This window comes from Heloderma suspectum, chromosome 3, assembly GCF_057233095.1.
Source record: "Heloderma suspectum isolate Gila_16-S chromosome 3, 16-S_ref, whole genome shotgun sequence".
NCBI classification, from domain to species: domain Eukaryota; kingdom Metazoa; phylum Chordata; class Lepidosauria; order Squamata; family Helodermatidae; genus Heloderma; species Heloderma suspectum.
Genome location: NC_139460.1, coordinates 176,041,789 through 176,055,655, shown reverse-complemented (window position 1 = coordinate 176,055,655; position 13,867 = coordinate 176,041,789). Strand labels below are relative to the sequence as shown.

Below are 13,867 nucleotides of genomic sequence, written 5' to 3'. Positions count from 1 at the left end.
TAATTACAAGGCAAAAAATAAACTGCTTCAAGGGATTGACAGTGGATTCTGGGTAAATGCATATTAATATGAGTATTAGTGTCAAAAACATTTTACTAGTTTATCACTTTCTCCTTCACTGACTGGCAATGTTCAAAAAGCCCTTAATTAGGACCAGACAGGGCTGCATCTCTGACGGTTTGTGGTGTACAGCGTATCTCCTCTGTGTGCTACTACATTACATTCAATACTTTAAAAACAGGTTACGTTTTTAAACTGCTTTTTCATATTTATGTCACTATGAAATGTATGCATAAATCAACTCTCTTTTATACACATATTCAATTCCTTCTCCCCCCCAATCTTTAATAATAATAATCATATTACTGCACAGCGGGATTACTGATTTCACACTTTTTTTTTTAATTTGCAATTTTTCAGTAAAGCTCTCACCCTAAGAAGGCTGAGAAGTACAAGATTGTCAAAACAAAGTTTAGAGACACCTCGAACATAGACATTTGACAGCAAGTTCAGCTTTACAATACAGACCATATTGCCAAGCAATTTGTTTGAAGTTTGACCACCTTTTGATCTGAAGATTTGGACTAAGCTAGTGCCTTCTGTGTCTATAGCCCACAATATAGCTCAAGTTCTTATAGCCATTAGGGATGCGGGTAGCTTTTAGCAGACCCCATGCCCTGCAAAATGTTTCAGTTTTGCTTAATACATAAAGTCTGACCCTCTTGCCCTGCATTGTCACTCCTGGATAATGGAGAACAAAACTTAGCAGAACATGCTGAAACATAGCATACCATTGTAAGTTACAATAGGAACAGTTGACCCCACGTCTCCTGCTGGAGGTTCTGTGCATCACTGGAGGCAAGCTATATCTCAAAGAGGGGGAGAAGGTCAACAATTTGCAGGAATCCAGTCCACAGACCTTCATGAGATATGTGGTGCAATCTTAGTTCAGTAGGACGTACTCTCTAGTAATTGTGCTTTAAGACTGGAGCACCAGTCTCTGTCCATCCCACATAAGTAGTAGCATTCACCCCAAATGGAGAAGTATGATTACCCTTGAGAACAGCCTATTGAACAGCGGGACTTATTTCTTAGTAATCATGCACAGAATCACAAATAAATGACTAATTCATTTGCATTGGAAGACTCTTTTTCTTGGTGCAGGCAAAGGTCTCTACCTGATTAGCAGCTGGTAGTGGGCCTCCTTCAGAATGACCCAGAGTTGTTTCTCTCACCAAACCTTTATGGGATTAGCGTTAAGATAGAATCATTAAAATGGAAGCGTCTATGCCGTTTGGAATGGACTTGTTTCCCATGGTGGCCATGGCACTTTGGGAATAATAGAAAGCATATGCACAGTGGATCTTTCACTGTATCAACCTCAGAGGTGCAGAAAGGATTGAACAAACCTACCTGGAAAATTTCAGCCATGGTTTTACCTTCTGTTCACAATATATTTCCTTGGTCTTGCAGAAGCCTGCTGAATTCCCCCAATGGAGACTACCATTTTGTAATGGCAATTTATTCAATAACTTATTCAATGCAACCGCAAAAGCATGCAAATAAACACAGATTGGGCACAATTCTGTGCAAACCCTACTGAAATAGATGAGACAGGTGCAAGTGCATGGTTCTGCTGAATTGTGTTCCAACCTAATAGTGCCTATATCAAAACTAGCAACTCTGGAAATTCAAAGATCCAGAAAAACTAATTAGCAGATTCAGTATTAAATGAGGGTGCCCACTTCAAGTGTAATTGACCCAATCTCACTGAGACCTATAAAGGGAAGCAAGGAGTTTGTGGGGTTTGTGGTAGGAATTATAACAGCAAGATGGGCCACCCAATATCTAGCTGGAAGTTAAGTCCCCCTAAATTTAATGGGACTTACTTCCACGTAAATGGGCAGAGTGAATCTCATTAAACATAGAGGGATTTACATCTCAGCAAACATGCTTTGGAGGGTGTTGTTAGTCTGAGATTAAATTTAGATCATGCCTAATGCAGATCGATGAGGGAGTGCATGATTCTTCAAGCCTCAAGCAAATAGACTACTCAGGAAAAAGAAATAAATGGCTATCACCTTGTAAAGCACAAGGACCTGGATAAGACAGTATGTAAGTGGAAAGGTTCATTTATTCCATCACACTTCCATCTGTGTTCCATACATAACTATGATAAGGGTTGCAAAGTAGTGATTTCAATTCTTTTTAGTTAATTTCTTTAAGCACTTGCCAGTTAACACCAATATACTTCACCATTCACTGGGTATATTTGTATTATCCTGTGCAAACTGGCATATCTGCAACCTAAGAATAAATGCTTGCCAGGACAAAGAAAAATTGTGGTACATCAGTCAAATTCCTACACTAAGTTCCATAAGGAGTAAGTTCTAACTCTATTTGTAGCAGTTAAAATACTGTGAGGGGATGCATCTGTGAATGCTGATGTCACATTTCTATCATAGCCCCTAATCTACCCTCCCTGTTGCTCCGGGATGCTCCCCCATTCTCAGGGGATGAGTGGTAAGGATGAACAGAGCGGCATGGGAGTGGGTGGTGTGCACACTCTCTCTCGCTCTCTCTTTGGAGAAGGGATGCTCACTGAAAGCCTCCTGCTCAGATCAGGGAGAGGGATGCACCACTGGCCATTTGGCTAGTCCTGCAAAGTTTAGTGCCAGCTCTGTGCTGTGAGAGGGTGCTGATAAACTTTGGCATTGTCCTCTATAGAGTTTTTGCTTTAGTTTTCTTTAAAGCTAGCTAAGCATATCTCATGGAGTTATAGAGCAAGGAGCACAGAACATTTGAAGACTATTTTAGAATAATCATTTAAAAAGTCACAACATGGTACAGAGCTGAGGGGTGGGTGGAATCAGGTCACGTCACTAGAGTCATAAAGGGCCCTGTGGCATTTCTGAAACCACATTTCACACTGCACTCACCACTGAATCTCACATGGAATAAATTGTATTTTCTCAACAACAAATGCTGTTTGCATCCTGGAAAAATGCAATGTCCACCCAATAGAAGTGCAATTTTGGGGGTGGGGCGGGGAGATGACTGGATGGATCCTTTGTAACATTTGAGTAATAACTGCATGTTCATTGTACAAAAAAGGAGGAGTGTCTTCTGGAGAAGCTACTCACATAGGGCAACACTGCTGACTTCCCTAGAAGGTGGCTTTCTACACACCACTACAAATTTGGGGCGTCCCAAATGTAGGCTCTCCTTAATCTCTTAATATGTGCTAATTGGCAGTTTCACAAGTGAAATAATTAAGCATCAGTTAATATATTACCTCTCCAAATACCCCATTCAGGCTGGCATTGCCAGATTCAACCATAGTGCTATTTTTCTTAAAGTCCCTCTTGTCATTTAATAACTGGACCTTGCACAGTCATCTGTCATGCTGGAAAAGAATCTATGGTTTCTTTTGTAAAAACAGCAAGGTTTGTTGAACAAACTTTCTTGAGGGCAAAGGCAGAAAAGAACAAGAGAGCAGCCTAGAAAATGAAGCGGAACAGACACCTATCGTAACAATCCATACAAATATATGACATTCAAGATGCTAAATAAACTACTGTTAAAAGCTACATTTCTCATATTTGAGAACCTGGCATCTATAGCAACCTGGAAAAATCTTTATTTCTTGATCAAAAATATGTATAGAAATGCCGGTTTTTGAGGAAAATATCATACATTTTTCTTTTTTTGTTTTAATAAAATAAATTAAATATACATGTCTTCTGTTTAAACTCTATATAGAATTAAAAAGTTTAGATCTTTGAATGAAATCACTTCTAGTCCACTTGGATATTTAATATGGTCCAATTTTGCTAATTTTCCCCCTTAACTGAACTGAAATGATTCATGGATTACTTAACAAAATGATCCCCCTTTCCCTCCCCACCCCCAATGCCCACAAGTGCATATTCAGAAAGTTCATTATTCCCTGGAGATAAGATTTTATTATTTCGCTTTTAAAAACTTTTTTTTCTTGCTCTGTGTTGTCACTTGTCAGCTCAGAGGTTTGCCACTATAAACCATAAAAATCTGATGGCAGGTATTTAAGGGCAGCAGAATGGGTTGGTGTTTTTTTTAAAAAAAAATATCAGCAGTTCAATTATTATTATCATTATTATCATTAAATATAAATATAAAAGCGAGCTGTACAACGTCCTTCGATTTTGTGCCAGTTGGGGGAAGGGGGACAGAGCCCTTCGAAGGTTTACAGAAAGGCCCCTCCAGTGAAAGAGAGACACCCATTCATGACTAGCTTGGTTATTGCTAACTATCAGGCAGCATTACACCATTTCACAACTTTAAAGAGAAATATACTTTTCCCCCTGAAAGTCGTCAAGATGGTGTTTTCCTTCTTTGTAAGGCCACTCAAATGTTCCAGTGTCTGGTGTTGCTTTGGCATTGGGCCTCTGGTGCCTTCTTGTTTTCACTCCCTTTGAAGGAGAAGGGGCTTTTGTGCGTGTTCCAAAGGAAGAAGTCACGTGGGCCTTGCACTTCAACAGGTGGCCAAAGAGCAGAAGCAGCAACAGAAAGGGAAGATGGTTGGGCCCCAGCTTCCCTTCCCTTCTTCCTCTTGCTTTTACAACAGGATCTTCTAGTTTCAACAGGGATCAAGAGGCTGTCTTTGCCCTTTGGGAATTCCTTCATTACTCCTTGTCACAGTAACAACAAACAAACAAAACCCTTACTCCGCATTCCTCTCCTAATTGCTTTGCTTTTTTTTTGGTTTGGTTTGGTTTAAATTTGGCTCCCCTGCCCCCACCCCCCACACACACCTTGGCAGTATAAGCTGACTCAAAGCAGTCTGCATGTAGTACCACAAGAGATGCGCCATGTGCAGCTGGCTGCCTTCTAACATTGGTAATGAATGTGCTGGTGCTGGTGCACTTTGCCTTCCACGTGTGAATGAGTGTGGGTATGGATGTCTGTGTAAATCTTTGGGTACATTTTGGAAGCCACGTTGGGGGCCAAGGCTGGCCCTTGGCTCAACAAGTGCTGCTGCTGCTGGGCGACATATTCCTCATAGTTTATGGAGGAGATGCAGTCTTTATCTGGGACTTGGGCTACGCAGACCCGGTCCCGGGGGTGTGGTCTGTGCATGGGTGCTGCAGCTGGAGGAGAACACGGCTTCTTCTTGGTCTGGCAGAGCCAAAGGAGGATCGTCCCAAAGATGAAGACAGCTCCAGCAGGGATCCCAATGATCACGGGCCATGGAAGACTGCTAGCAGAGGAAGGAGCCACAGGCGGGCTGGGTGGCTTGGGATCTGGATAGCAGATTGCACAGGACACAGAAGGAGAGAGTGAGAGAGCAAAAGGTCAGTTAGAACCAGGCGAGGGAGACTCAGACCAGATACCAGACAGTAGGCTGGATTTTTGCATATGCTCTCTTGGATTATGCTTTGTTTGTCAGCTTTATTTCAGCCAGCCTGACAGACAGTTTCCTCACACCAGCACTTGGTGAGAGGGCTGCTCGTAGCAGAAGCAGAAATGAAGCTCCTGTCAACAATGCCTTCCGCCGATCAACAAGCCAGAAATCTGAACTTGAACTATGTGACCTGGTTATGCAGGGTAGCCACTCAGCACAGGCATGACTCAGGCACACGCAGTTGGTTTTGTTCCCTGCTGGATTCTGCTGGCAATACCTCCAGGCATTCTGCTGGGAATGCTCAGTGCTAGCACTGCAGGCTAACCAAGCCGGGAGTTGCCATGGAAGGAGGAGGCCAATGCTGCTGCGTTTTCCTCCTCCAACAGTCAAAGGCTTAGAGAAACCCTGCGTATCAGGAATGATGCTATGAGCTTCCCACCCAAGAGACACTCTGATTTCTACCAGTCTAACTAGTAATGCAACTTCTGTTCTATGGCTAAGGCAGACAGCATAGCCAAGGGAGAGGCAACTTTGGGATTTTGGCTTCTCAAACTGGTGAGAAGAGGAAGGGAGAGACAGGAAGAGACAGACTAAATAGCCCTTTCCCTTACAGCATATTCTATTGAAGACTTCCTGAATTATGTGACTGAGCAGCCTGTGCTAAACAAACCTGGATTGCATTCTGAATGTTCTACTTGCAGTTGCCCTGATCCAGCAACAGCTGAGAAGTCTTGTGGCAGAGGGCATAGCCTTTCTGTGGGAAGCAGCCATTCATTGCTTTAAAAACCAGCAACAAATAGTACTGCCTGAACTAGTGGCATCATTCGGTGCCTAACTACATATTACATCAGCCTTCTCCAATCCGGTGCCCTCCAATTGCACTTCTGGCTGGTGATGATAGAAGCTGTAGTCCACAACATCTGGAGGTTTGGGTAGGTAGAATTACATGGACACAGGGGTAATGAATCCGTAATAGCTGGCGACAGGGTGTGGAGAAGTGCAGGGCACTCACTCTTTCCCTGCCTACCGTTTTGCTGCTCAAAAGAGTCTACAGGCCCCTCCCCCCTCCATGGGATCCCAAATGTGTTTACTCTCACAAACATGCATTTGGAACCCCACAGGGGTTGCGGGGGGGGGGGGGAGCAGCTGGTGGGTTATTTAGAGCAGGGAAGAGGTAGGCAGAAAAAGGGTTATGTATCCCCCTCTTCTCCATTTCAAATCATCCACTCCTGAAGTTCCTTTTAATTATAAGATGTGACTATCAAGGGTTTGCTACATGTATTTCATGTAATGTGCAGTCAGTGAAGTGGCTTCCATCATTCAGATGCAAAATGCAACCCACTGGCTTCCTCTTATCCAGGCAGGAGTTAACAATTTTGCTGATGGACTTAATATAGTCATTTTCTTTTAGACATGTTGCATTTTTAGGGCTAATAAAAGCAACATCCTTTTTTATATGTCATCAGTGTGGGCAAATCTGATTCTAGCTTTATGTGGGGAATTAATCTGCTGGAATAAGAGCTGCCATTTTTACACGGTAGTTTTTCATTGCAGTCTTTTAAATGGGGCTGCTCTATTATCACACAGTCTTGTTATGGGAAGCAGAACAGAGCTAAGGGACACACGAAGCCAACAGAGAACAGAGGCAAACTGTTCTCAAGGGAATCATATCAGAAATTAACAAGGCCCTCACTTTCTTTGCACCAACTCTTCCACTTTTATAGTGGCTTTACACATTTTCATTCATTTTTTTTTTTCTTCTAAAGATTTGCTCTTACCGTTTCTATATATTAGAAATGTGGCTTAAAAAATACTAAATAGGAAAGAGCTATCAAATGTATTTCTGTTTGAGAGTTTGATAATCTGTTGAAGGGGCTGCACACTGATTCTACAAAGAGATCAACAGGACCCTTCTATACTCTGGCATGTTATCTTACAAGAAAAATCCCCCAGAACAATTGCATTAGGTGAATACGAATTCAGCTTAGTTTGGTTCCACTTTTAGCTAGTACAAATGTGCAACGTTCCAGTGAAGTTGACTGGACAGAGTTGGTATAATCTGTCTTAGAACCCAGATAGTAAGTTCCACTGGCAAGTTCAACATCAATAAACCAAAGGACAGAATAAATACACTTCAAAGTTTACGCTGCTGCTGTCTTTTACTCTGGTTTTTGCTCTGATTTTATTCCATTTTAAACTTCTAAGGTTTTATACTGATCTTGTTCGCAAATAATGGCAGTGGTCAGCAGCTAATCATGTTAATTAATCCATGAATTACAAAGATATGCGCTGCACATGAGCCGCTTCCAGTTTCCAGCAACAACCTACAAATGCTGCATGGTTTGATCTTGGGTTAACTTCAAGTTGTTTAACCCTTGAACGACACAAGGTGCCCAGGTTTGGATGTCATGGTAACAACCTACAAATATGACATTCGTAGGTTGTTGCTGGAAACTGGAAGAGACTTAATTAACCGACAATTTGCTGCTGAACACCACCCTTACATGCAAACAGCCCCACTGAGAAAAAAAGCTTCTCCCATAGCTGCTACCTTGAGCCTGCCTCTAACTAAAGCAGCCCGTCTGTGACTGGAGCTCTAATCAGCTTAGGAGAGAGTTTGTTGTACTGTAAATGATAATAAAATAAACCACTCAGCTCTTTCATATCTTCTGTTAACCCATGATTTGCCGCTGAACACTGCCGTTACATGTGAACAGCCCGAATATGTTTTATCATGTTGTATTTTGAAAGTTTAATTTTTGTGAACTGCCCAGAAAGCTTTAGCTAGTGGATGGCATTGTAATGTAGTGAAAGAAAGAAAGAAAGAAAGAAAGAAAGAAAGAAAGAAAGAAAATACTCAGTAAACAAGGGAGAGCCTAGTGCCTATTATAAACACACCTGGCAGCACAGTGAGAAATGCACTTCGGAAGCTGTATCCCATGGTGTTTGCACCTAGGCAGATGTACATCCCGGCATCTTCTTCTTTGGCTCGTGTGATCATGAGTTTGTTCAGGTAGGAGCCATCAGGACGAGACCAGACCTCCCCTGTGGGCAGCACCACAAACTTCTGCCCCCCGACATCAATCGTGGAATTATATTTGTTCTCAGTGCCATACTCCACTCTCTTCAGCCACTGAATGACAGGTTTGACATCACTCCTCACTTTGCACTGGAATGAGGTTGTCCCTCCATAGTCTACAGTTGTGTTAACAGGGTGTGTTCCTGTAAGAATTGGCTTGGATCTTGTTCTCTCTAGAAATAAGTATAAACAATCACCTTTTAAAAAATGTATTCAGACATCCTCTTTGTGAAGGACTGTATAAAAAGCCCTTCTATCTATGCTAAAGAAATAAAAATCCAATTCATCCAGAAATTCTTACGCCTCAAAAGAAGTAATAACATACTTTAACCTGTGAAAAGAGTATCAGCAAGGATGTGGGAAACCCGTGCCTACACTTCTGAGTAGTGGCTGCCAGTCAGGGTTACAAATGGTGGGCTCGGTATGCAGAAGTCATCATGAACCGTGAACCACTGACATGACGCAAAAGGCAAAATTAATTAAGATTCTATTTTTAATCTGGATTGTATTGTTAACTGCTTTGAGCACCATTTTGGGGTGGGAAAGTGGGATATAAATTAATTAATTAATTAATTAACAAAAAAACCTTCCATTGACAGATACACTGATCATACCAATCTGGTATTGAGGTTAAATATATTCCAATCCTCCCTACTTTAGAAACTAGGTGTCACCGAGCATGTCAGTTATAGGAAAGTAGAGTACAGTACAGTTCACTGGAGTAGTGATGATGGAAAATTCAAGTATAATTGACAACTGGAGGTGTGTGGGGGAAATGGCCATAACCCTTGGGTATCTGCTAGGTAAGCAATCTGTGTCTGGCATTTCTCCTGCAGATCATGTAAATGCTGCATGGATTTTGAAATGAGGACCAGAAACAATATGCCTGTATAGCAACTGTTGCATTGGGATTCATATTAAAAACAATACCTGTGACAAAGAGCTCAGAGCACAAGATGTGAGGCTGAAAATTATAACAACAAGTTCCTGTCAGGCATAAGGACTAAAGCTGGATAAAGCCAAGTTTTGATAAGCAGGCGAGGCTTACAAGTGACCAGTAGCTTAGCAAGAAGGTATAAGTGAGGAAATGGGATAAATCCTGAAATACCTCACAGCATGCTGTCAAAATATAAAGAAATCCTTCAAACCTTTATCACCCTAAGTCTGGCAACACCTTATACTTAGTCCAGAAAAGGGAATGAAAATAAAGGACACACACACACACACACACACACACACACACACACACTCTATGTTTGGCTTGATAAAAGAAGAAAATGGGGACAGAAGAGGACTTGTTGCAAATGCTGCCTGGTTTTGATGAGGTGAAAATGCTGCATCTGACATTAAGATGAGGCTTGATTCATTTTCCTGTCTCTGCTTCTGGTTTTAATGCAAACACATGTTCTTACTGCCTCCATGCAGCTGCATCTTTATCAGTCCCAGATGTCCGGCAGGTCTGTATAATCTACACACAACAAAACCACATGTGCTTTTCATTCACATTTTTACATAAAAAAGAGTTATCATTGAATGGACTGCTACCATCAAATGTGGGAATTTCCACACCAGAACTAATGTTATTATGCTAAAATGATGGAGTACAAATCAGGTCTATTAATTCAATGAGAGTGATGCTATTACCTTTAGTGGATGTGACTTGAACCTAAAGGGCTACCCATCCAATTAGGCTATGCATGTGTGATGCCAGCATGCTGGCAGTGCCATGCCCACATAAAGTTATGCTTTGGAATGGTGTGCTAGGGTAGCAACTGCTATCCACCAATCTTCGGATTGGGTTGTAGCAGACAGGTAACATCTTGTCCAGGAGTTGTTTGGTCATCAGTTCCTATTTAAAGATATCAGACCTTCCCCTCTTACAGCCTTTCTTATAGCGCCACAGTATCATAATAGTTCTTTGAGGCAACATACAGTGATGTCAAAACACAAGATTCGGACTTGGTATAGAAAGTAAATCAGATGGAGGAGCAAACAGTGCACAGAATCAAAGAATTAAATATGCAAAGCCTTTAGAGGGAGGAAGGCAGTGATGATGTGGTGTGGAAATGATCTAATCCCCTGAGCATTTTTGGCCCTGAGCAGATGCCCACCAACTGCCTTTCCTTTGATTTTAAATAATTATGGTGATGAGATTCTACTGTATCTCTTCAGTGACTTTTAGCTGTCCCAAGGACTTTTATCACTGTCCTTGGCCCGGCATAGACATAATAACAGCCGAGGTCAGGGCGAGCGCAAGTGAGAGAGCAGGCATGCTGCCTCCTGCCCACTTGCTGCTTCAGCTTTAGCAACAGCCCGGAGTTCTGGGTTGCGATGCTATGACAAACAACCAAGGAAAGAGGCATTCCTGCCTTGTTTTGGGAAGCAGATGCAAAGCAGAAATAGCGAGCAGGCAGGAGGCAGCGCACACACTCACTCCCGCATACCCCCGCCAATTCATGGACTGTTTCACCTATGAACTGGCATTACGTAGGAGCCCCTTCATGGATCACTGCCTTGTTGTGGCGAAGGGGCTTGTGTAACTCAGTGAAGCCATAAGCTATGCCGTGCAGGGCCACCCAAGACGGAGAGCTCATGGCGGAGAGTTCTGACAAAATGTGGTCCACTGGAGAAGGAAATGGCAACCCACTCCAGTATTCCTGCCAAGAAAACCCCATGGAACGTATCACAAGGCTAACAGATATGACGCCGGAAGATGAGCCCCTCAGGTCGGAAGGTGTCCAATATACTACTGGGGAAGAGCAGAGGGAATTTCCAAGTAGCGCCAGAAAGGGTGAAGCGGCTGGGCCAAAGTCGAAAGGACACTCAGCTGTGGATGTGTCTGGTGGTGAAAAGAAAATCCGATGCTGAAAAGAACAATATTGTTTAGGAACCTGGAATGTAAGATGAATGAATCAAGGTAAGCTGGAGGTGCTCAAACATGAGATGGCAAGATTGAACATCGACATCTTGGGAATCAGCGAACTAAAATGGACAAGCATGGGCAAATTTAATTCAGGTGACCATCATATCTACTACTGTGGGCAAGAATCCCTTAGAAGAAATGGAGTAGCACTCATAGTCAACAAAAGGGTGGGAAAAGCGGTACTGGGGTGCAATTTCAAAAACGATAGAATGATCTCAGTACGAATCCAAGGCAAACGATTCAACATCACAGTAATTCAAGTCTATGCCCCAACCACTGAGGCTGAAGAAGCTGAGGTTGATCGGTTCTATGAAGACATACAACACCTTCTAGAACTAACACCAAAAAAAGATGTCCTCTTCATCATAGGGGATTGGAATGCCTAAGTAGGAAGTCAAGAAATAACGGGGATAACAGGCAAGCATGGCCTTGGTGCATAAAATGAAGCAGGACAAAGGCTAATAGAGTTTTGCCAAGAGAACACGCTGATCATAGCAAACACTCTTTTCCAACAGCACAAGAGGCGACTCTACACATGGACATCAGCAGATGGTCAATATCAAAATCAGATTGATTATGTCCTTTGCAGCCAAAGATGGAGAAGCTCCATACAGTCAGTAAAAACAAGACCTGGAGCTGACTGTGGCTCATATCATGAGCTGCTTCTTGCAAAATTTCAGCTTAAATTGAAGAAGGTAGGGAAAACCACTAAACCATTCAGGTATGACCTAAATCATATCCCTTACGAATATACAGTGGAGGTGAGGAATAGATTTAAGGGATTGGACCTGATAGACAGAGTGCCTGAGGAACTATGGACAGAGGTCCATAACATTGTTCAGGAGGCAGCAACTCAATCCATCCCAAAGAAAAAGAAATGCAAGAAAGCCAAGTGGCTGTCTGATGAGGCGTTACAAGTAGCTGAGGAATGAAGGGAAGCGAAAAGCAAGGGAGAAAGGGGAAGATATATCCAACTGAATGCAGAGTTCCAGAGAATAGCAAGGAGAGACAAGAAGGCCTTCTTAAATGAACAATGCAAAGAAATCGAGGAAAACAATAGAATGGGAAAGAGTAGAGATCTTTTCAAGAAAATCGGAGATCTCAAGGGAACGTTTTGTGCAAAGATGGGCATGATAAAGAACGAAGAAGGCAGGGACCTAAGAGAAGCAGATGAGATTAAGAAGAGGTGGAAAGAATACACAGAAGAACTATACAGGAAAGATCTGAATGTCCCTGATAGCCATGAAAGTGTGGTCACTGAACATGACCAGTGAACCAGTGAACATGACCAGTGAACCAGTGAACATGACCACTGAACATGGCCAGACATCCTCCAGAGTGAAGTCAAGTGGGCCTTAGGAAGCATTACCAACAACAAAGCTAACGGAGATGACAGTATTCCAGCTAAGCTATTTAAAATCCTAAAAGATGATGCTGTTAAAGTGCTGCACTCAATATGCCAACCAATTTGGAACATTCAGCAGTGGCCACAAGACTGGAAAAGGTCAGTTTACATTCCAATTCCAAAGAAGGGCAACGCCAAAGGGTGTTCAAACTACCATATAATTGCGCTCATTTCACATGCCAGCAAGGTTATGCTCAAAATCCTACAAGCTAGGCTTCAGCAGTATGTGAACCGAGAACAACCAGAAGTACAAGCGGGGTTTCGAAGAGGCAGAGGAACTAGAGATCAAATCGCCAACATTTGCTGGATCATGGAGAAAGCAAGAGAATTCCAGAAAAACTTCTTTTTCTGCTTCACTGACTACGCTAAAGCCTTTGATTGTGTGGATCACAACAAACTGTGGCAAATTCTGAAAGAGATGGGAATACCAGACCACCTTACCTGTCTCCTGAGAAACCTGTACGAGGGTCAAGAAGCAACAGTAAGAACTGGACATGGAACAACCGATTGGTTCAAAATTGGAAAAGGAGTACGACAAGGCTGCATATTGTCGCTCTGCTTATTTAACTTATATGCAGAGTACATCTGCAAATAGCGTTGCCCTTATTTTCGCCGTAGTCTACGTAAATCTTTACGTAGACTACAGCGACCAAATAAGGAACGGGAATGGCGGCTCCCTATGGGGGCTGCCATTATCCGTACGTGCTTTTTTTTTTTTTTTAAGTCACCCGTGATAGGCTACGTGACGATTTACGTAGCCTATCATGGCTGACTTTGCAAATCTAGCCGTGATAGGCTACGTTAATCGTCACGTAGCCTATCACGGGGGTGTTTTTTTTCTTTTTCTTTGATTGGAATGGCGGCGGCGGCAGCCGGTCGAAAGACCGGCTGCCGCTCCCGCCCCGGACGAACACCCGCCGAACTGCCAGCCGGACCCGCCGCCGGGAGGGACATTCGCCAAAGGTAAGTCCCGTCCCGGGGGGGGTGCGGGGGGTGGGGGGGTGCAGAGAATTTCTCCCCGAAACTTGTTCGGGGGGCCGAACACGTTGGCGCTCGGCCTCCCGAAGTTTCGGGGAG

General features: G+C 42.9%; 1 protein-coding gene across 6 annotated transcripts in view; it reads right to left on the bottom strand.

Moving 5' to 3' along the window:
* Window positions 1-3,625: 3,625 nt before the first annotated feature.
* Window positions 3,626-13,867, bottom strand: part of FGFRL1 (fibroblast growth factor receptor like 1) — a 264,774-nt gene continuing 254,532 nt past the window's right edge. For all 6 annotated transcript variants that reach the window (XM_084844976.1, XM_084844973.1, XM_084844972.1 and 3 more), the window contains 2 exons: window positions 8,282-8,635; window positions 3,626-5,282 (listed from right to left, as the gene is read on the bottom strand). In XM_084844976.1, coding sequence (XP_084701102.1) covers window positions 4,870-5,282; window positions 8,282-8,635 — 767 coding nt within the window. In that variant the 3' untranslated portion in view covers window positions 3,626-4,869. The remainder of the gene's footprint in view (window positions 5,283-8,281; window positions 8,636-13,867) is intronic.